Raw genomic sequence first — 24,247 nt, 5'->3', positions numbered from 1 at the left:
CACCACCACGCCTGGCTAATTTATTTATTGTTTTGGTAGAGATGGGATCTCACTATGTTGCCCAGGCTGGTCTTCAGTTCCTGGGCTCAAGTGCTCCTCCTGCTCTGGCCTCCTAAAGTGCTGAAATTACAGGCATGAGCCACTGTGCCTGGCCAGTACTATATTTTACCAAAGTTATTTAGTAATATATTGATGCCTTGGAAGTCCTGGTGCATCGCTTTCGGATTTCAGGTGTTTGCCAGATGTAATCTTATGATGCTGGAACTCTACCTCTCACTCCCAACAACTTTGAATTTTTTTTTTCTTTTAGATTCACTCTTGTTGCCCAGGCTGGAGTGCAATGGCGCAATCTTGGCTCACTGCAACCTCTGCCTCCCGGGTTCAATCAATTCTCCTGTCTCAGCTTCCTGAGTAGCTGGGATTACAGGCGCCTACCACTACGCCCAGCTAATTTTTTACTTTTGGCAGAGACGGGATTTCACCAGGCTGGTCTCAAACTCCTGACCTCAGGTGATCCACCCACCTCGGCCTCCCAAAGTGCTGGCATTACAGGCATGAGCCATCACGCCTGGCTTCAACCTTGAATGTTTTTTATGTTTTTTTATATTTTGCAAATCTTTGGAGAAAGGAAATACAAAGAAAAGTTGGTTACTTTACTTACTGAGTGGTGTTGTGTCAGGAGGTGGAAAATTCTCAGTAAAGTTGACATTACATAAATCTGTGCTACAACAGCAGAAACGGTATGTTCCATTCTGAATTGAGGGAGGAGTGGTAGTTACTACACATTCTTCATAGTGACACTCTTGGGGATCTCCAATGTGAGACCAACATCCTATAAATCAATATGAATACAAAAAAGGAGACAATATGATAAAGAAAACTAAGAGAAAAACAACAAACTAAGCAGTAATTTCAATAAATGTGAGAGTACGTGTAAGCTATGAAACAGTTTTGCAAATCAACAGGAAACATATTTTTAAGAAACAGAAAAATGGTAAAGGATACCAAAGACATTTCATGGGGGGGAAAAGGCCACCAAAAAAGGTTTAACTGCATGATTAATCTAAGAATTATTTATTTATTTGAGGCGGAGTTTCACTCTTGTTGCCCAGGCTAGAGTGCAATGGCACGATCTCAGCTCACTGCAATCTCCACCTCCCGGGTTCAAGCGATTCTCCTACCTCAGCCTCCCGAGTAGCTGGGATTACAGGCATGTGCCACCACCATGCCCGGCTAATTTTGTATTTTTAGTAGAGACGGGGTTTCTCCATGTTGGTCAGGCCGGTCTCAAACTCCTGACCTCAGGTGATCTGCCTGCCTCGGCCTCCCAAAGTGCTGGGATTACAGGTGTGAGCCACTGCACCCAGCTAATCGAAGAATTATTAAAGCAAGAGTAAGGTTTCATTTTTGTCTATACCAAATATATTGTTTTAGGTTTAAAAAATAATATGGCTGGGCACGGTGGCTCACGCCTAGAATCCCAGCACGTTGGGAAGCCAAAGCAGGAGGATCACTTGAGCCCAGGAATTTGAGACCAGCCTGGGCAACACAGCCATACCACATCTCTACAAACACTTAAAAATTAGCTGGGAATGGTGGTGCCTAGTTGTGGTCCTACTGACTTGGGGGGATTGCTTGAGCCCAGGAGGTCAAGGTTGCAGTGAGCCATGAATGTGCCACTGCACTCTATCCTGAGCGACAGAGTGACATTCTGTCTCAAAAATAAAATAACAAATAAATAAATAATATATATCAGAAAAATGGCTGGGCACGGTGGCTCACACATGTAATCCCAGCACTTTGGGAGGCCGAAGTGGGCGGATCATGAGGGTCAGGAGATCGAGACCACCCTGGCCAACATGGCAAAACTCTGTCTCCACTAAGAATACAAAAATTAGCTGGGCGTGGTGGTGCGCACCTGTAGTCCCAGCTACTTGGCAGGCTGAGGCAGGAGAATCGCTTGAACCCGGGAGGCGGAGGTTGCAGTGAGCCGAGATCCCACCATTGCACTCCAGCCTAGGTGACAGAGCGAGACTCCATCTCAAAAAATAAAAATAAAAAAAGAAAAATGATTCAGTAACACAGACACCTTCATACAGTGTTGGAGAGAATATAAATGAACAGTACTTTTAGAAAGCCACATGGAAATTTTTATACAGTCTTTAAAATATTGATATATCTTATAACCTAATAATTCTACATCAAGGGATCTATTTCAAGAAACAATCACATACAATCAAAAAATTATGTTTAAAGTTGTTCACTGAACAACTGTGTTTCATTATGCATTACAGTGAAAACATGAAAATAACATAATGTCTACCAACAGAATAATCTGTAAATAAACTATGATACATATATACAATGATATGTTGTGCAAAAGTTAAAAAGGTTTTCAGAGATTCTTTAAAGACATGGAAAAATGCTTATAATTAAGGTGGAGAAAACTGGATATGAAACTGTTTATACAGTATGTTCCTAATTTTTTTTTTTTGAGACGGAGTCTCGCTCTGTCGCCCAGGCTGGAGTGCAGTGGTGCGATCTCGGCTCACTGCAAGCTCCGCTTCCCAGCTTCATGCCATTCTCCTGCCTCAGCCTGTAGCTGGGACTACAGGCGCCCGCCACCACGCCCGGCTAATTTTCTGTATTTTTAGTAGAGACGGGGTTTCACTGTGTTAGCCAGGCTGGTCTCCACCTCCTGACCTAGTGATCCACCCGCCTCGGCCTCCCAAAGTGCTGGGATTACAGGCGTGAGCCACCACGCCCGGCCAGTAAAAATATTTTTAAAGAGTATATTATTGTAGACTTTTGTTTTCTTTGTAGTTCTCTATATATTCCAAAATTCATAGAACGGGCATGTATAACATTATAAGAAAGATGTTTTTAAAATAATCTAAAAATAAATAACCTTTTATAAATTTGGGGCTTGTGGAGATATACACACACTTTTTTTTTCTTTGAGATGGAGTCTTGCTCTGTTGCCCAGACTGGAGTGCACTGGTGACATCTCAGCTCACTACAACCTCCGCCTTCCAGGTTCAGTGATTCTCCTGCCTCAGCCTACTGAGTAGCTGGGACCACAGGCGCACACCACCATACCCGACTAATTTTTGTATTTTTAGTAGAGACGGGGTTTCACCATGTTATTACCCAGGCTGGTCTCAAACTCCTGGCCTCAAGTGATCCGCCCACCTCAGCCTCGAAAAGTGCTGGAATTACAGGCATGAGCCACCACACCTGGCTTTATATATACACTTTTAAATTCACTGTTTTTCTGAACAGGATTTTAACATACTCCCATGTCCTTTTTAGATAAATATCAATTGTATAAAACACAGTCATTTCAGGTAAGGAAAGTATCACTTGCCTTGTTTTACAAGATTTATGTCCCCTTTTGATTTCTCCCAAAGGCCATAGCAGGTGCTACCTTTCGAGCATAATATTGTCCCATTTTCATGAGAGATTCTACTCTCACCTATCCCAAGGTCTTGCTGATACGGATCTTTAAATGCACATAGCCGTTCTTGATTCTGTGAAGCTAAAATAAAGGAAATAAAGGAATGACAAATTATTTAATGTTTTCAAAATATTATATAAAATCTTTGTCTTATCTGAATGACTTCATAAATTTCCCTACTAAATTATTTGAATTGAAATCTTTACATAAATTTGTAATTTTACATTCAATGACGTTCTTCTGTTCATGAATTCATTTGTAAACTCCAAACAAGAAGGAAATTTTAAAATTCTCATTTCCCAAAAGCAATCCTCTCATACTCAAATTATTCTCACCACTCTTGCTTCTATTAAATAATTTTGGTGTCCAAATAAAAAATATCATCAAAGAAAATGTCCATGTTCAAAATTACCAAGTCTTCAAAACAAACCTAGAAGGCTGAATAATTCTGGAAATTGCATAGTACTTACTTTTATCATATTTTATAGTCAGTTATACAAAGTTACATACATAATTAGGTATGGTAAACTAATGATACAAAGAGTAACTATGAATGGGTACATGGTTTCTTTTTAGGGTATATATATGTTCTAAAATTAAACTGGTAACCATTGCACAAGTGTGTACATTTGCAAAAAAAATAACTGAATTGTTCACTTAAATTGAGTGAACTTCAGGTATAAATTATACTTCAATTTAAAAAAATTCTTTTTTTGTTTGTTTGTTTTTTTTTGAGACAGAGTTTCGCTCTTGATGCCCAGGCTGGAGTGCAATGGCACAATCTCGCCTCACCGCAACCTCTGCCTCCTGGGTTCAAGCGATTCTCTTGCTTCAGCCTCCTGAGTAGCTGGCATTACAGGCATGTGCCACCACGCCCGGCTAATTTTGTATTTTTAGTAGAGATGGGGTTTCTCCATGTTGGTCAGGCTGGTCCCGAACTCTCGACTTCAGATGATCCACCCAACTAGGCCTCCAAAAGTGCTGGGATTACAGGCGTGAGCCACCATGCACGACCAAAAAAATTACTTTCTGTTATTCAAACTATCAATATAATAACCAGAAAAAGAAATGCTCAATAGACTTATCCTAAAAGGACAACCTAATGTACTTTTAATGCCAATCTTTCTCCACACACATAATCCGATTTAACTAATTTTTGTAGAACATTTGCCACATAATTTATCAGCTAATAAATATTTACCAACATTGCTGAGAATACTAAAGTAAAAGGTTATCGAAAGCAATATCTGATCTTTATTTCATTTCTTACAGTAGGCTTTCCTAATGTGTTTGATTAGCGAAAATAATAGTCTAATACACTTGGCCAATATATTCCTTGGGGGCTTCTGACTTGTTTCTTTATTTTGGATGTGTACCTTTAGTATGGCTTAATTCATACGCACCATAGCACTGAGGCTGATTTATTTAAATAATGTTTCTGAACAAAACTAATAACTAAATTCTGGAGATGATATTAACCAACAATAATAAGAAAACTTAAAAATTTTGTAGATGCTGGTCTTTTATCAATAGTTTAAATATTCTAGACATGATTCATAGGATTAGAACACTGAAAAGAACTTTAGTGTCAGCCGATCAATCTGTCCATTTTATAAATGATTATATAGTGAAAAGCTTCACTCATACCCTTGTTCCCATTTGTCTATTCCGATGTTACCCTCCTTCCACCCCAGGAAACCACTGTTCTTGGTTACTCAGGCATCCTTTCAAACTTTACCATTACATATTTTCTAAATACATAATATTTACATATTTATAAATGAAGAGATTGGGTTAAGTAAAGACAATGCATAAAAATAGAACCTCTTAAAGGAGTTTTGAACATAAAACTGGTAATACAACTGAAAAATCCAATGTTGGCCAGGCGCAGTGGCTCACACCTGTAATCCCAGGCACTTTGGGAGGCCAAGGCAGGTAGATCAACTGAGGTCAGGATTCGAGACCAGCCTGGCTAACATGGTGAAACCCTGTTTCTACTAAAAATACAAAAAATTAGCCGGGCATGGTGGTGTATGCCTGTAATCCCAGCTATTCAGGAGCTGAGGCAAGAGAATCACATGAACCTGGGAGGTGTAGGTTGCAGTGAGCTGAGATCGCACCACTGCACTCCAGTTTGGGCAAAAAGAGCAAACCTCCATCTCAAAAAACAAAAACAACAACAACAACAAAAAACAAAACCATAAGGGCCTGTGGATAGTTGAGCATTTAAAAAAAAAGTATAGTTAAAAAAAAAAAAAAAGGTACGAGGTGGTTTATCCCAGATATGCAAGCCTGGTTCAATATTCAAAAAATCAATTAACGTGCTCAATTAACACCCTGAGTACAAATTAATAGATAAACAGTGGTTACTAGCCTGGGCACGGTGGCTCACGCCTGTAATCCCAGCACTTTGGGAGGCAGAGGCTGGCAGATCAAGAGGTCAGGAGTTTGAGACCAGCCGGGCCAACATGGTGAAACCCCGTCTCCACTAAAAATACAAAAATTAGCTGGGCATGCAGGCGCATGCCTGTAATCCCAGCTACTCAGAAGACTGAGGCAGGAGAATCAGTTGAATCCGGGAGGCAGTGAGCCGAGACCACGCCACTGCACTCCAGCCTGGGCGACAGAGCAAGACTTCATCTCAAAAAAAAAAAAAAAAAAAATAGTGGTTCCTAATTTTGGCAGGACTGCATGCAAGGGAGAAGAATTTGGAAATGTGTGGAAGTGGTATTTTACTTTGTTTTGGTTTACCTGTCAAAATGCCTGAAGCATTTTCACTGGCTTTTAGTCCAGTCCCCAGGAGAATTAAATATTCTAATATACAAATAGCTTTGCAGGTGGAAGGACCATCTCTTCAAAATGCTACCCCAACCACATACGGGAAACAACAAAGAAAATGTATACTATACACATATGTAACAAACCTGCACGTTGTGCACAGTACCCTAGAACTTAAGGTATAATAATAATAAAAAAAGAAATTGAATGATAAAAAAAGAAAAAAGTATGATTTCTTACCTTTAAAAAGATAAGAAAAATACAATAAAATATAAATTATGCAGATATGTTTGTGGAATAACTAAGAAAATGTCAAAGGGATGTCATTTTTTCTTTTTCTTATCATTAGCTAAACAACTGAATCCAGTCAATTCTTATTCTCAATTGAACTGCTGCTTCTGATTTAAAACTCTCAATTTTCTAGCTTCCCCTTCTTCCTGGAATTATCATTTTTGTTCAAAACTGTTTGCACAGGTCATTATAAGCATTGTATTTTTGGAGGTGAAGCTTGATTTTAGTTCCTTTTCAACAACCTAGGAAGGTTAGACTAATTACACATGCTTATTGATGTTCTTTTATTCAACAAACATACTAGCATGTATCTAAGTATTGTTCTTTTTTTTTTTTTTTTTTTTTTTTGAGACAGAGTCTTGCTCTGCTGCCCAGGCTGGAGTGCAGTGGCATGATCTCGACTCACTGCAACCTCCGTCTCCCGGGTTCAAGCCATTCTCCTGCCTCAGCCTCCCAAGTAGCTGGGATTACAGGCATGCATCACCACGCCCGGCTAATTTTGTGTTTGTAGTAGAGACAGGGTTTCTCCATGGTGGTCAGGCTGGTCTCGAACTCCTGACTTCAGGTGATCCGCCCGCCTCAGCCTCCCAAACTTGTCTTTATCTTTAGAAATACCAACATACATGCACAATAGGAAAATATAATTAAACGGTTTTCCCAGACACTACTAAATATAGCCCATTATATCCCAGTAGAACAGCATGTAAGATAAAAATTACAAACTTTTGGCCGGGCGTGGTGGCTCACGCCTGTAATCCCAGCACTTTGGGAGGCCCAGGCGGGTGGAACACCTGAGGTCAGGAGTTTGAGACCAGCCTGGCCAACATGGTGAAACCCTGTCTCTACTAAAAATACAAAAAATTAACCAGGCGTGGTCGTGAGCGACTATAATCCCAGCTACTCAGGAGGCCGAGGCAGGAGAATCACTTAAACCCAGGAGATGGGAGTTGCAGTGAGCCAAGATTGTGCCATTGCACTCCAACCTGGGCAACAAGAGTGAAACTCCATCTCAAAAAAAAAAAAAAAAAAAAAGAATGGTAAATTAAGGGCCCGGAGCGGTGGCTCACACCTGTGATCCAGCACTTTGGGAGGCTGAGATACGCAGATCACCTGCAATCAGGAGTTTGAGACCAGCCTGGCCAACGTAGTGAAACCCTATCTCTACTAAAAATACAAAAATTAGCTGGGCGTGGTGACAGGTGCCTGTAATCCCATCTACTCTGGAGGCTGAGGCACCAGAATTGCTTGAACTGGGAGGCAGAGGTTACAGTGAGCTGAGATGGCACCACTGCACTCCAGCCTGGGCGACTGAGCAAGATTCCGTCTTAAAAAAAAAAAAAAAAAATGGCAAATTAGAAGGGAACATCCAAAAATAATCATGAGCTGTGATGGTTATTAGTGAGTGTCAACTTGACTGTATTGAAGGATGCAAAGTATTGTTCCCGGGTTTGTTTGTGAGGGTGTTGCCAAAGGAGATTAATATTTGAGTCAGCGGATTGGGAGAGGCAGATCCACCCTCAATCAGGGTGGGCACCATCTAATCAGCTGCCAGTGCGGCTAGAATAAAGCAGGCAGGAGAAGATCTTGGAAGAGCGGACTTGCTGAGTCTTCCGGCCTTCATCTTTCTCCCATGCTGGATGCTTTCTGCCCTTAAACATCTCACTCCAGTTTCTTCAGCTTTTGGACTCTTGGATTTACACCAGTGGATTGCCAGGCGCTCTCAGGCCTTTGCCACAGACTGAAGGCTGCACTGTCGGCTTCCCTACTTTTAAGGTTTTGGGACTCGGACTGGCTTCCTTGCTCCCCAGATTGCAGAGAGCCTATTGTGGGACTTTACCTTGTGATCACATGAGTCAATACTCCTTAATAAACTCCCCTTTATATATACATCTATCCTATTAGTTCAGTTCCTCTAGATAACCCTAATACATGAGCCTTTTCCTTTATCGTCCAAGTTTTCCATATTTTTATTACTTTTAAATGTTAAAAATTTTAGTGCATTATGCTCCAAAAGTCCATGGCCTACTCTGTATGAATACAGAAAATTTAACAGCATTTATGAAACAAGTTAATACTGGCAACATTATTAACCCGACCACCCAAGTAGGTTCCAAATCCCTGCCATCATTACACTCTTTCATCTACCAAATCTAATCAGTTAACAAATCCTATCAATTCTTCACTTTTTAAATAAACCCTTTTTCATTCACACTAACTAGAACCACCCTATTTTCAAACAAAGAAATTAAGGCTGCTGAAAATAGTAGAAATTAGGATAAATATAAAAGACTTTCTTCCTATTTTTAATTGCTCTAAAACACTGGCTAGATGAAACCCCGTGTCTACTAAAAATCCAAAAAAAAAAAAAAAAAAAATTAACCAGGTGTGTGGTAGGCGTCTGTAATCCCAGCTACTTGGGAGGCTAAAGGCAGGAGAATCACTTGAACCCAGGAGGTGAAGGTTCCAGTGAGCTGAGATCGCACCACTGCACTCCAGCCTGGGCAACAAGAGCAAAACTCCATCTCAAAAAATAAACAAACAAACAAACAAATAAATAAATAAGCCGAGCACGGTGGTTCACGCTTGTAAATCCCAGCACTCTGGGAGGCTGAGGTGGGCAGATCACTTGAGGTCAGGAGTTCGAGACCAGCCTGGCCAACACAGTGAAACCCCATCTTTACTAAAAACACAAAAATTAGCCCGGTGTGGTGGCGCGTGCCTGTGATCCCAGCTACTCAAGAGGCTGAGACAGGAGAATCACTTGAACCCGGGAGGCACAGGTTGCAATGTGCCAAGATCATGCCATTGCACTCCAGCCTCAGAGACAGAAGAAGACTCTATCTCAAAAAATAAAAAATAAAAATAAATAAATAAATAACAAAGCATTACAAAGTTTATAAGAGAGAGAAAATATCTGATGAATAACAAAGTATTTGACAATTATATCACAAAGGATGGGTGGGAGGAAATAGAATTATATGTAAGGTTCTACCATATGAAATATTAGACAACACACCATCATTCACAAAGTTCTACTAGACAGCAGTGCTCTAGCACAACCACTTTAGCACACAGTAAAAAGAGGCAACAATAGTGAAGATAGGGAAGACAGAAAAGAGAGAGGGAAGGAGACATTTTGGTAGGTAGATTAAACTGTACAATTAAGAGTTTACTCCTTGAGGGCAAGGACTCCAAAAAATAATAGTAAGATGAAATGATAAAACATAATCCAAAGGAGGATGGGGAAAAAATGTTCATGAAATTCAGGTACGAACTGATATCAATTCCCAAAATATATCTGACAACACAAAGAAAAATGCACACCCTTCTGACCCAAAAAATTCTATTTCTAAGAATTTGTCAGGCGGGCACGGTGGCTCATGCCTGTAATCCCAGCACTTTGAGAGGCTGAGGCGGGCAGAACGCCCGAGGTCAGGAGTTCGAGACCAGCCTGGTCAACACGGTGAAACACCATCTCTACTAAAAATACAAAAATTAGCCAGGTGTGCGCCTGTAGTCCCAGCTACTCAGGAGGCTGAGGCAGGAGAATCGCCTGAACCCGGGAGTCAGAGGTTGCAGTGAGCCAAGATCACCCCACTGCACTCCAGCCTGGACAACAGAGCAAGACTTCATCTCAAAAAAAATAAAAAATAATAATAAAAAAGAATTTGTCCTACAGATAAATTCATATATAAGTGCACAAAGAAGTATATACAAGAATATTCAACCTAGCATCATTTAACAGCAAAAGGCTAGAAATGATCTAAATGTTTATAAATAAAAGCCTGATGAAATAATGCATGGTCCACTATAAACCTATGTGCACAACGACATACACGCACACACACATACATACATATATATATATGTATTTTTTGTTTTTTGGGGGGGTGGGGACAGAGTCTCGCTCTGTCACCCAGGCTGCAGTGCAGTGGCGCAATCCTGGCTCACTGCAACCTCCACCTCCCAGGTTGAAGCAATTCTCCTGCCTCAGCCTCCCAAATAGTTGGGACTACAGGCGCACACCGACCGCTATACTCGGCTAATTTTTTTCTGTATTTTAGTAGAGACGGGGTTTCACCATGTTGCCCAGGCTGGTCTGGAACTTCTGAGCTCAGGCAATCCACACATCTCGGCCTCCCGAAGTGCTAGGATTACAGGCATGAGCCAACAAGCCCAGCTGACATATGCATATATCTGAATATACATAGAATAGCTCTGGAATTATACAAAGAAACAACTGGATTTCTCTTGAGAAGAATGAACTGAGACAAACAGCAAGAAGACTGCTGACTATATTCTCCTTACCATTTATAATTTTTATCATGTGCACATTATTGCCTGCAAAGAAAGAATGGAGTAGGGGAGAGAGGAGAGGAAAGAGAGACATTCTGGTAGGTAAATTAAACCATACAATTACAGAGTTAGTTCCCTGAGGGCGAAGACTCCAAGCAGCAGCCTATACTAGCTCATGAAGAAGAAGAAAAATGTCAGTAAATTTCTTTTGGGTTAAACTAGCACTAATTTCATCTCAACTGCTACATGCCAGCCTCAATCAAAAAAATGTCAGATACTTCCTATTAAATAATACTAACAGAATAAAAATACATAAACTCACTAGAACAATACACGGGAAAAGAGGCAAGGACAAAAACAAGTTTTCAACCAAGTTGTTTTGGAAGCAGATGTTTAGGTGATAACTTTGCTGCAGCCTGATCCTATGCTCCACCCAAGATTTCCTCATCTGCCCCAAAATAAGTTCTAGATTTCTATGGAAAGAATAAAGTCTTGTCATTCACATGTAAGCGATGAATATTTTGCTGTAGTTTTCAAATTCTCATATGCATCAACAAGCTTCTTCTTGTTTAACAAGCATCAAGATCAAGGAAAAAAGTTTCATTTCAGTTGAATATGAAATCTGGGTGTGCTCATTTCAAGCTCAACCCAGAACTGAGTATTTGTACAGAAAAAAATATATATACACATGTTTTGTTGAAATAAATAAACTGTTTTTTTCAGTTTTGAAAATATCACTTTTTATGTACAGGTCTAGAATAGAGACCAAGAAATTGCCACACATTAATAATTCTGCTAGACCTATATTTGACACAGATCTTGTTACAGAAAAAGAAATTTTTGAAGCTCTCAGATAAAATTGTGTTAAGCTATATTTTTTTATATTGCCTTGCTTTATGGTTTTAGTAGCTTTTACTATAAACATTATAAATTTTCCTATTGTAAAAAATAACTTTACTAAGTTCATTTAAATTAAATATACCTTTAGAAAAAATAAATCCCATTGTCTTATATAAATTATTTAATCAAAACATTATGGTTGCCTTATAAGTTTTAAAAAATCTAAGAAAAGGGAAGAGATTAATTTCAAGAAAGGTAAGCTAAGCTTAACTGCACATTTTCCCCAAAAAAAGTTAGTTAAAAATAACATATTTAGTCTTAAAAGCTGGCTGGGGGTGTGCCTCTTGTACATACCCTAGATCACATAATATCTCATTAGCATCTTGTATACTAAAAACTGGGGATAAAACTATTGTTATCACTTAAACAAGGTAAAAAAAAATCATACAGGAATTTCTTTAGAAGGAAAAACTAAAGTTTCCTTTACTTCACTACTTACTTGCAATAATGATGATATCCTTAGGGGAGAGAGGAAAACCATACAAAATGAATAGGCTAATAAGATGGTCAAATAAACAGATTCATAGAGAAACCACTCGTACTCAAAAGAGCATAAATTATTACTAGAGCAATATATCTCAACTTCCTGGTGACAAATGCCTGGGTTCCCTGAGAAATGAAAACGATGCCAAGGGGTCTCCAGAACAAAAAGATTGGGAAAATCTGCGCTATAGAAATTAACGAGACAGGCTCTGGACTTAAGGACACTACACATATCCTTAGGCATGATACTGAGGTCTCTTCCCTGGGGAAACTGGCCCAAGAGAAGAAAAAAAACCTACTTTTGGGAGTCCCTGCGTCTTCTTTCTAGAGTAACATGCTCCAGGCTAGCAGCCTGATCTAAACACAGAAAACATTTAATCAGCATTTTAATGTCTCACTTAAATATTAATAGAAAGTGGACAGGCCGAGCGGCTCACGCCTATAATCCCAACACTCTGGCTGGTGGAGACAGGCGGATCACTTGAGGTCAGGAGTTCAAGACCAGCCTGGCCAACATGGTGAAACCCACCGAAATTAGCCAGGTGTAGTGGTGTGCCCCTGTAGTCCCAGCTACTCGGGAGGCTGAGGTGGGAGAATTGCTTGAACCCGGGAGGCGAAGGTTGAAGTGAGCCAAGACAGTGCCACTGCACTCCAGCCTGGGCAACGAGCAAGACTCCATCTCAAAAAAAAAAAAAAAAAAAAAAAAACTTTTAGGCATTAACAGGACAAAGAACAAACAGCAAGGCAAGTGCTCTTGAAGAACTGAACTATAATGGCCAAAATGTAAAAATCAATAAAACGAATACAAGATAAAAATAAATCTGATAGGCTGGGCGCAGTGGCTCACTCCTGTAATCCCAGCATTTGGGAGGCCAAGGCGGGCGGATCACCTGAGGTCAGGAGTTCGAGACCAGCCTGGCCAATTTGGTAAAACCCCGTCTCTACTAAAAATACAAAAAATTTAGCTGGGCGTGGTGGCGCGCGCCTACAGTCCCAGCTACTCGGGAGGCTGAGGCAGGAGACTTGCTTGAACCCGGGAGGCGGAGGTTGCAGTGAGCCGAGATCTCTCCACTGCACTCTAGCCTGGGCGACAGAGCGAGACTCCGTCTCAAATAAATAAATCTGATAGAAATAAAAACAGGCTTCCAGGCGCAGTGACTCACGCCTGTAATCCCAGCACTTTGGGAGGCCGAGGCGGGCGGATCACGAGGTCAGGAGATCAAGACCATCCTGGCTAACACAGTGAAACCCCGTCTCTACTAAAAATACAAAAAATTAGCCGGGCGAGGTGGCGGGCGCCTGTAGTCCCAGCTACTCGGGAGGCTGAGGCAGGAGAATGGCGTGAACCCCGGGGGGCGGAGCCTGCAGTGAGCCGAGATCTCGCCACTGCACTCCAGCCTGGGCGACAGCGAGACTCTGTCTCAAAAACAGACAAAGAAAGAAAAAAAAGAAACAGGCCAGGCGTGAGTAATCCCAGCACTTTGGGAGGCCAAGGCAAAAGCATCACTTAAGGCCAGGAGTTCCAGACCAGCCTGGGCAATACAGCGAGACTCAGTCTCTATTTTTTAAAAGAAAATATATTTTGAAATTTTGAAAAATAATAAAAAAGAAAAGCAAACAGATAAAGATACGGAAACTAGACAGAAATTGTTAAATTACAGATGTGCTCCAAGATATACCACAACTAGATAACACAGCTTCCAAAAAGACAAAAAACAAAGATAACAGAAAGGAGAAATAATAAAAGAAAAATTCCCAGAAATAGTCTCTAGACTGAAAAAGCCCACAGAGTAACCAGCACAGTGAACAGAAAACAAACAATGAAACACCTCACAACAAGGCAATCCTCATTTCAGAATGGTGGTAACCCTTCCACAGAGGACAGCCACCATCACCAACAAAGGATTAAGAATCAGAATGGCATCCAAATTCTCAACAGCAATTCCAAAAGCTAGAAGATGAAGTGCTTTCAATACTCAGCGGAAAAATTATTTCCAACCTACAATTCTAATTCTATACCCAGTCAAACCGGCAAGTATAAAGACATCACTGAAGATATTCAAGGTCTGGGTATAACATATACCTCCCATGTATCCTCTCTCAAAAAATTATTGGAAAATGCACTCCAGCAAAACAACATCCAGAAATTAGAGTATCCAAAACAGGAGAGAAGTGAAGAGAATTCCCAGGGAAGTTCCCGGTTCTAATAGCTGTGCCACAGATGTAGAGATCAATGAGCTAATTTGGAATATGAGGATGAGGGACTCCAAAGACATATCTCCAAGGAAAATAAACAAAAGTAACTCTCTGCTATGTTTTTAATTATTTACAGGAAGTTTCCATTATCAAAACTTTCTTAGGGATAAATTTGTGATAGGTACATAGAAAACGAAGCAATCAAAATGAAAAACAATTTTAACCTCAAGGACCATAAAAAGTTATTTAAAAAGAAAATATAACTGTAGTATCCAACAAGGCTCTACTGTAATCAATATTTACATGGTCATAATAACATTAATACTGATTTAACCAAAAGATGCTAAACCTACAATGGAAGGATTTTGTAGGATGGTGATTAGAGAATTAAGTGCACATTTTCCACAGTAGCAAGTCACTACATAATACATAAAAATGAAAAAAAACAAAACAAAACAAAACAAAAAACTCCTGAAGCAGTAGTATAGCATATTATTTAGAAATGTGTAGGCCAGGCACGGTGGCTCACGCCTGTAATTCCAGCATTTTGGGAGGCCAAGGCGGGTGGATCACTTGAGGCCAGGAGTTCGAGACCAGCCTTGCCAACATGGGGAAACCCTGCCTCTACTAAAAATACAAAAATTAGCAGGGAATGGTGCTACATGCCTACAATCCCAGCTACTCAGGAGGCTGAGGCATAAGAATTGCTTGAACCCAAGAGGCAGAGGTTGCAGTGAGCTGAGATCCTGACATTGCACTCCAGCCTGGGTGACAGAGCGAGACTCTGTCTCAGAAAAAAGAAAGAAAGAAAAAAAAATGTGTAGGTAAACAGCCAAAGAAACCTCTAAGAGTTGAAAGTGGTTGTTTCTAGGGGGCAGGAAGAGGGAGTGGAGAAAGATGTGACAAGGGAACATTTTTATTTGATAATAAGTTCAGTGCTATTTGACATTTTAAATTATGCACACGTAGTTTAAAAAAATAAATTTAAATTTAAAAATATAGTATAAAGACAAGCATGCTATTTTTGCCTTCAAGTAGTTTGGAAATGGAAGTAGCTTACTTTCTCAACTTCCTTCCCTTCTACTGCTGATTTACCATCATCTTAACCTACGCCCTTACCTCTTCCCCTCCTCAGAGAAACAAATGTCCTTAATTGTTTCTGAGATTTCCAGACTCTACCATGTACTGGATCCCATGCCTCTCGCATTTTCCATAACCTTGCTCCATCTACATTTACCATCTTCTCTTGAATTTACAATCTTTCATTCTATAAATCCTTTCCCTAAAAGCTATAAACAAGCTGAAGTTTTCCACATCCTGTAAATAACTGAAGCTTAAGCACACCCTTCACCCAGTTTTTTCACTTTCCTTCCGTCCCCATTAAAGTACTTTATACTCATTACCTCTACTTCCTCATCCTCCACTTTGATTTGTGCCCCCAACATGCTTCTCAAACTACTTTCTCTCACAGATCATTGACTAATCTACATGCCAGATTCAAAGGCCTATTCTCCAGGCTCAGCCTACTTCACGACATTTGAAAATCTTTACTATCTCTCCTTGAAATACAATCTTTCTTTTCGGCTTTCTCAACACTATTCTACCATTTCTCCTCCTACCACATTTCACAGGTTTCTTCACTGGCTTTTCTTTCTACCCTTAAAAATGCTTGTTTCCTCCCAGAGTTCTATCTTCAGCATTTTCCCTATCCTTTTATCCACCCTAGTGATTAGTCATTTCGAGTGTTGCCCATATGTAAATGCCTAGCATGATGTACATGTTAAATGAATGTTCACTGAACTGCAATAAATGAGTCCTAATTTTTACCCCCAAGTTCAAAGTGTATCCCTGAGTTTTAAAATGTTATTTGCCACAATCTAGAAAATTATCTGAAGTTCCTGAGAGCACAAACCAAATACATCCACAACTGAGTTCATTTTCTTTTCCCAAATCTGTTCTCCTCACTGTTATCAATTAGAACCACCATCCAAACTATCACCCTCAACTCCCTCTTTCTCAATCCCTACATCCAACAGTTCGCCAAATCAGTCTTTTCAATTTTTTTTACTCTTGCCATTCCCACTGCCATTCCCCCAAAATTCAGGTGATCAATGCCTTTGTGAGTTTCTCCTATCTCAAGTCACACTCTACTCATCTTATTTTATATATATATATATATTCTATTTATTCTAAGAATATAAATACTAGTAATAATAACTGTGAGTGCCTAAAGCCTTGGATGAGAAGGAAGACAATGATGTGAAAATATCTGGCTGGGCGTGGTGGCTCACGCTTGCAATCCCAGCACTTTGGGAGGCCGAGGCGGACAGATCACGAGGTCAGGAGTTCAGGACCAGCCTGTCCAATATGGTGAAATCCCGTCTCTACTAAAAAAAAAAAAAAAAAAGTACAAAAATCAGCCGGGCATGGTGGCACGTGGCTGTAGTCCAGCTACTCAGGAGGCTGAGGCAGGAGAATGGCTTGAACCTGGGAGGCGGAGGTTGCAGTAAGCCGAGATCACACCACTGCACTCCAGCCTGGGCGACAGAGTGAGACTCCGACAAAAAAAAAAAAAAAGAAAATATCTGCCAGGCGCGGTGGCTCACACCTGTAATCTCAGCACTTTGGGAGGCCGAGGCGGATGGATCGCCTGAGGTCAGGAGTTCAAGACCAGCCTGGCCAACATAGTGAAACCCCGTCTCTACTAAAAATACAAAAGTTAGCTGGGCGTGGTGGCAGGCGCCTGTAATCCCAGCTACTCAGGAGGCTGAGGCAGGAGAATCGATTGAACCCAGGAGGCGGAGGTTACAATGAGCCAAGATCTGCCATTGCACTCCAGTCTGGGCAACAAGAGTGAAACTTCATCTCAAAAAAAAAAAAAAAGAAAAGAAAATATCTAATATTGAGATTCCTATACCCCACACACAGATTACAAGGATTTTACTCCTTGAAACAATTATTTACGGTAAGTATCATTAGTATCCCCTTTTTACAAGTAAAGTGAACTTGCCTAAAGTTAAACTACTAGCAAGTAAATGGCAACTCCAGGATCTGAACCCTGACAGTCTGGCTCCAGAGTACATACTGTTAACCATGGAATACTTTCTAATGTATATATTCTATTCAAAGTCATTCTGAAAACTTACGTCTCTCCTTTCTTTTTCTACTATTTCCGCTCTCCCCATCCCAACACCCTATTACCCTACATTTCAAGCCACAAAGAACTGAATATGATAGGCTTATTTTCACACCTCTAAGATCCAACTGCAAAGTTCTGTTCTTCCCTTTCTAATCCCATTCAAAATTCATCTCCTCTGAGGGAACCTCTATACCCATCCCCTGTGGAATTATTCACTCTCTAAGCCAGAAAACTCATCACATTATATGCTTATGCATCTGTCTTACATGGCTAGTTTGTGAGTCTCTGGAATTCCTTGTGTGTTTTACATCTTTGTATTACACTGTTAATAACACAGAGTAGTTCAATCAAAGCTTACAGAATTTAACTTAATTAAATGTAAATTCTACTAGCCAAGACATAAAACTAATAGTTTCTACTTTGCCTCATCTTCATTGCAAAATATAGACATCACAAACCAAAAGAATTCCCTTTAGCCGGGTGTGGGTGACTCGTGCCTCTAATCCCAGCACTTTGGGGGGCTGAGGCAGGCAGACAGCTTGAGCTCAGGAGTTGGAGAGCACCCTGGGCAACATGGTGAAACCCAGTCTCTACCCAAAATACAGAAAATTAGCTGGGCATGGTGGCATGTACCTGTAGTCCCAGCTACTCGGGAAGCTAAGGCGGGAGAATCACCTGAACCCCGGAGGCAGAGGTTGCAGTGAGCCGAGATCGTGCCACTACACTCCAGCCTGGGTGACAGAGACCCAGTCTCCAAAAAAAAAAAGAATTCCCTTGAATGTGTAATGTTAGCAGCAATCCTCCAAATGTCAGAGAAACACTAAATTCTTAGAGATGTATTTCATAAGGTACTAGAAAGTAGACATCAAAGATGACACAAATATGAAGTTCTGGTATCTTGCTTCTTGATTCTGCCTATTAGTCCAAAGAAGTTATCACTTTTTGCTGCCCTTGGCACTCCCCAACTCCAATAAACAAATGAATTTATACACAACTTAATACATCCAAAGGAAGGGGGAAACTAGCAAGAACACGACTTGCTATATATATATATATTTTGTGGTGGTGGTGGTTGTTGTTGTGACGGAGTTTTGCTCTTGTTGCTCAGGCTGGAGTGCAGTGGCACAATCTCGGCTCACTGCAACCTCCGCCTTCTGGGTTCAAGTGATTCTCCTGCCTCTGCCTCCCCGGTAGCTGGGATTATAGGCGCCTGCCACTACACCTGTCTAATTTTTTGTATTTTTAGTAGAGACGGGGTTTCGCCATGTTGGGCAGGCTGGTCTCGAACTCCTGACCTCAGGTCATCCACCCACCTTGGCCTCCCAAAATGCTGGGATTACAGGTATAAGCCACCGTGCCTGACCAAATTTTTTTTATTATACCACACACCCTAAGTAATTCTGATACAGATGAACCACAGACTACACTTTGAGAAACACCATTCTGGATGTTCACAGGCAATGTTATCACCAATTTGAAACTTCATACAACCATGAAAACTGAACCTACACTGGTAATTTATGTTAAATACACTAAAACTAGAAGCAAAACTAATATGATACACAACAGCTAACTTTTATACTGAGGTACTGTGCTGTTTTTCAGTTTTCCCTTATTTAATCCCTACTATCATATGAAGTAGATTTCACCACCCATTTCACAGATAAGAAAGATAACTTTCCATATCACATGGCTTCTAGTTGGCAGAACACAGGTATTAAACTCAAACTGTCTACCCAAAGTATATCCTCCTCACCTCTATGTTATACCATCTCTCCATTTGTAATCTATTTGACATTTTAATAAATAAAATGAAGTTGGGTAAAAGGAGAGAAGGCACAAAAATAAACTTTCTGGTTAACACTGTTGCCTAGGTACCTTTTCTAAACATACCTCAGTTCCTGATGACAAACGGCTTTGCTATGGAGATGACAGTCACTGAAGGCGGGAAGTTTAAAATATCTGTCAGGGATGGGTGCTTGGATTACTTTATAGTAGTCAAGAGTAGGAAGTTCTACACCAGCCAATTAGCTCTAACCCTAGAAGAATAAAGCAACTGGATAGGGATCTTGATACCTTCAACTTAGGGACTCTGAGATACTGGATCCCTAACAAAGGTTACAGCATCCAGTTCATCTGATAAGACACCTAGAAGTCAACAGCCTGATCTAGATGGACCCTGAAATTTGAGTCCTATGAGGTTTATAGAATTATATGGGGTAGACCCTTACCCTTTATGGTAGGGATTTTTACATTCATCACAGCTGCAAACTGGTGGTAGCCTCCCTTTAATGAAAAAGGGACTCTGACGTTTACAAAGACTTTCCTTCCAGATTTAGTCAGATAAAAACAGCAAATGATTTCATCGTAGTTTTGTGTGTGTTATGAACACCTGAAATCTGAAAACACTTTGTTCTACTCTGCATGGATATTTACTAGAGTGAAACAACAATTCCTGGGAAGGAAACTATGAGACATTCACTCTAGAGTATGACTTAATAACAGACAATATTTCTCACACCCAAGTGAAAGTGCTGCACTAGAAAAATAAGAGTTTTTATTTTTCTAGTTGGCGGAACACAGGTATTAAACCTGACCTCAGGTGATCCACCGCCTCGGCCTCCCAAAGTGCTGGGATTACCCCTGTGAGCCACCGCGCCTGGCCAAATTATTTTTTATTATACCAAACACCCTAATTCTGATACAGATAAACCACAGACTACACTTTGAGAAATAAGAGTTTTTATTTTTCTGGATTTATTTATTTATTTATTTTGGTAGGGGAGCAAATGGGGATAATTTTACAGCAAATACTCTACGGGATGATCTAGGGAAGGGGAGCGTTCAAAAACCATGAAGAGAGGACATGGGAGTAGCCTGACATCCCAGGAAATAGAGCCCTCCTAGAGATCAGAGGAAAAGAGTACCTTCCTCCACACCTTGCCAATACTTAATTCAACCCAGTTCTCCTCAGGGTGTTTCTCTGAGTGTCAAACAGTTGTTAAGAGAGCCAGATTCTGTTATCAGACTACAGGCTGTGCCTCCTTCTGCCACCTCTACTGCCCACTTATAAGCCAGCTCCTTCCCTTCCACCTGATGCACTATGCTGGCTCCAGAAGGCTGAAGGACTAAAGCAGTTTTGTTCATATCTGTAAGAGTTACTTAACTAGTGGCTGGGCGCGGTGGCTCATGCCTGTAATCCCAGCACTTTGGGGAGGCCGAGGTCGGCAGGTCACCTGAGGTTGGGAGCTTGAGACCAGCCTGACCAATGTGGAGAAACCCTGTATCTACTAAAAACACAAAATTAGCCAGGCGTGGTAGCGCGTGCCTGTAATCCCAGCTACTCGGGAGGCTGAGGCAGGAGCATCGCTTGAACCCGGGAGGCAGAGGTTGCAGTGAGCCAAGATTGCCCCATTGCACTCCAGCCTAGCTGACAGAGTAAGACTCCATCTTAAAAAAAAAAAAAAAAAAAAAACAGTTACCTAACTAAGTACATGTAATTTTGGTGTGCTATATATTTCCCACATTCTATCTTACACATCATGATGTCACTTCCTTGATATAATATAAAGACATGGTCTTTGGAGTACAACTGACCAAAGTTCAAATAAATACCAACTCTGCCACTTGTTACTTAACCTCTCTAAAAGCTATAGTGAGGGTTAAATGAGATTTTGCATAAAAACCACCTGCCAAATAGTAAGAGTTCAGTAGGTGACAGAGGTTATGAAGCAGGGAGGGGAAATCTAGTACTTTTATCACGGTTTTAGAAAAGCATTCTGCATTCTCAAAAGGTTTAAAATAGTGCTCTGGGCCGGGCAATCCTAGCACTTTGGGAGGCCAAGGCGGGCAGATCACATAAGGTCAGGAGTTCCAAACCAGCCTGGCAAACATGGTGAAACCCCGTCTCTACTAAAATACAAAAATTAGCCGGGCATGATGGCGGGTGCCTGTAATCCCAGCTACTCGGGAGGCTGAGATAGGAGAATCGCTTGAACCCAGGAGACCATGGTTGCAGTGAGCCGAGATCACATAACTGCACTCCAGCCTGGGCAGCTGAGCAAGACTCCGTCTCAAAAAATAAATAAAAATATAAATAAAAATAAATACATAAATAAAACAGTGCTCTGGTTCTAATTAGAAAACACTATTTGGGCCGGGCGCAGTGGCGCATGCCTGTAATCCCAGCATTCTGGGAAGCCGAGGCGGGCGTTTCACCTGAGGTCAGGAGTTCGAGACCAGCCTGGCCAACATGGTGAAACCCTGTCTCTACTAAAAATACAAAAATTAGCCGGGCATGGTGGCGGTCGCCTGTAATCCCAGCTACTCAGGAGACTGAGGCAGAATCGTTTGAACCCGGGAGTTGGAGGCTGCAGTAAGCCGAGATCGTGTAACTGCACTCCAGCCTGGGCAACAGAAACTCTGTCTCAAAAAAAGAAAATACTATTCATCATTTTCCAGGGCAATTCTCTCTAAATAAGTATTATCTAAAACTTTCATAAAATAAATAGTAAGAAAGAGTCATCCTATTCCTTCCATTTCGGAAACTATTTCATCTGAATTTGTTTCCTGAAATTCCCAACCATTCTGCCTGGAAAATTCTAACAGAAGTTCCCCAGACAAGGAAAGACAAAGATATATGTTGACAAAAATGAATACATAACTAAAAACCACCCATTTCTTTCCTTAAGGCAACAAGATTATAAATTTTATTCCTTTCCACTTCCCACAATTTGAATTTCTCTTTTGAGTTACTCTTTATGAATGACTCCATTGGCACCCAACAGCTCCATTCAGGACCTTCCCCAAGAAAGCTTCCAGGTAAACAGAAAAACAACGAATGTTAGCTCCCTAAAACAATAACAAGATGGAGACAAACACTGGATTCTGTTTTTCTACATTCAAAACACAGAATCAGTACACAAAATCAGAAATACACCCAGAGCCTCAGACAAAACCCATAAACCTTCCTAAGGAATCTTGTTTAATTTTCACTTCTTGCTACCCATTTATCAAGTCTTAGGAAATGCTAAAACACGGTTCTCAGCCTCGTCTGTTCAGTGATCCAAATCTGCCACTGCTAATGCATTCAGTACCCCAGATCTGAAACTGTTTTGTGAACAGAAATACTTAGCAGCAGCAGATATGGGCTATGCCAACATTAACCTTGTCCCTAAAACAAAGTGACAAACCACTCCTAGCCTCACCCTCAAGGGAGGGTAAGCAGTAACGACTCCTCCAGGAGTAAGGCCAGGACGCCAGGTTTATCATTAACACTCATCAGCTCAAGCCCAAGGTTTAGCCGCTGCACCTCCACCACCAGGGAGCCGTGCGGGGCGGGCAGAGGGGTGAATTAGGCGGGCGGGCGGGGCGTAGGGTAGGCCCGGGAAAGGCGGGGCCGCACTGCCCGGTCCCCACCGCCCGGCACCGCCCCCAGCCCCGCCCCCAGCCACCCGGGCTCCGCGGCAGCTCTGCAGTCCCCGCGCGATTGCAGCGCGCGCCCGGGACCCCTTCCCGCAGCCGCCTCCCCCTTGCTGCGCGACCCCCAGCACTTACCTGCTTTGCAAACCGGGGCGCTGGGGCTCCTCTTCTCCGGCGAGCTTCGGCTCTGCTCCGGACACCTCCTCCGATGCCGGACGCGGGCTGGGGGTGGGGCCGCGCTCACCTCGCCGGTCCACAGGTGGGTGGGCGACGAGCTGGGCGACGACACGGTGCCCAGCAGCGGCGGCGGCGGCGGCGGCCGTGGGGGGCTCCCGCGAGCTCCAGGCGCGGCGCTGCGCGTGGGGCTGGTGCCTCGCGTGGACGTCGCGGACGCGCCCGTCTGCGTGGCCACCGTGGGGCTGGTGCGCGCGGCCGCGTTCCCGCCGCCGCGCGTGGGGCTGGTGCTGCGCGAGGCGGTGCGCGGGCCACCGCCGCCGCCGCCGCCGCCGCTTGCGGGGCCTGAGGCGCCACCACAGCAGCCACCGTTGTTGTTGCCGCCGCCGCCGCCGCCGCTCCGCGTGGGGCTGCCATGTTGCTGCTGCTGCTTCAGCTGGAACGGAACCGTCGCCCTCATGGGCTGCAAGCGGCTCCCGGGTCCCCCGGCCGTGGCCACCGCACCACCCCCAAGGGAGCCGGCCGGCGTGGGGGACCCATTGCGCCTCACCCGCTGGGACATGGTCCCCCCCCTCCCCGGTGACTGGGCGAGACGGGGGGTTTTGTTGTTGTTGGGCTGCAGGGGGAGGATTCTCGAGGCCGGAGGGCAGGCCCCCCAAGACGGGGTGACGAAGCCGGACTCCGGGGTGCAGGGGGCGACCGGGCCGGGGCAGGCAGCAACGAGGTGGTGCAGCCGCCGCCGCCGCCGCTGCTCCTCATCAACAATAGTGTCTCCTCTGCTGCCCCCGCCCCCCACGATCGCCCATTGGTGCAGCGTCAGCCGCGCTCGAGCCGCTCCACTGCTCCCATTGGCTACGAGCAGCTCGGGTCCCGGGCCCCCGAGGCCTTGAGAGCCTGGGTGTGCGCGGAGACCGTCTGCTCTTTAAAGAGAAAGAGACCCGCCCCCCGCGGGGAGGGAGCGGAGGAAATGGGCCCTGTGTGTATGTGTAGTGTGCGCGCGTGTGTGTGTACACGTGAGTGCCCGTGTACGCGCGCGCCTAGCCACGCGCGCCTTTCCTTTCCCGCCGGGGGGAGCCCTGGGGACTCAGACTCTGGAAGGTTGCCAAAGGAAA

General features: G+C 42.7%; 1 protein-coding gene across 1 annotated transcript in view; it reads right to left on the bottom strand.

Annotated features, from left to right (window-relative positions):
• LOC129143431 (bone morphogenetic protein receptor type-2-like) overlaps nt 1-23,830 on the bottom strand; it is a 115,870-nt gene extending 92,040 nt beyond the window's left edge. The window contains 3 exon segments of the mRNA XM_054680082.2: nt 662-832; nt 3,368-3,538; nt 23,097-23,830. Coding sequence (XP_054536057.1) covers nt 662-832; nt 3,368-3,538; nt 23,097-23,697 — 943 coding nt within the window. The 5' untranslated portion in view covers nt 23,698-23,830.
• Between the last annotated feature and the right edge of the window lie 417 nt (nt 23,831-24,247).

This window comes from Pan troglodytes, chromosome 13 (genome assembly GCF_028858775.2).
Source record: "Pan troglodytes isolate AG18354 chromosome 13, NHGRI_mPanTro3-v2.0_pri, whole genome shotgun sequence".
Classification (NCBI taxonomy): Eukaryota; Metazoa; Chordata; class Mammalia; order Primates; family Hominidae; genus Pan; species Pan troglodytes.
Note: the sequence above shows the minus strand (reverse complement) of the source record. Positions and strands in the feature narration are given on the sequence as shown.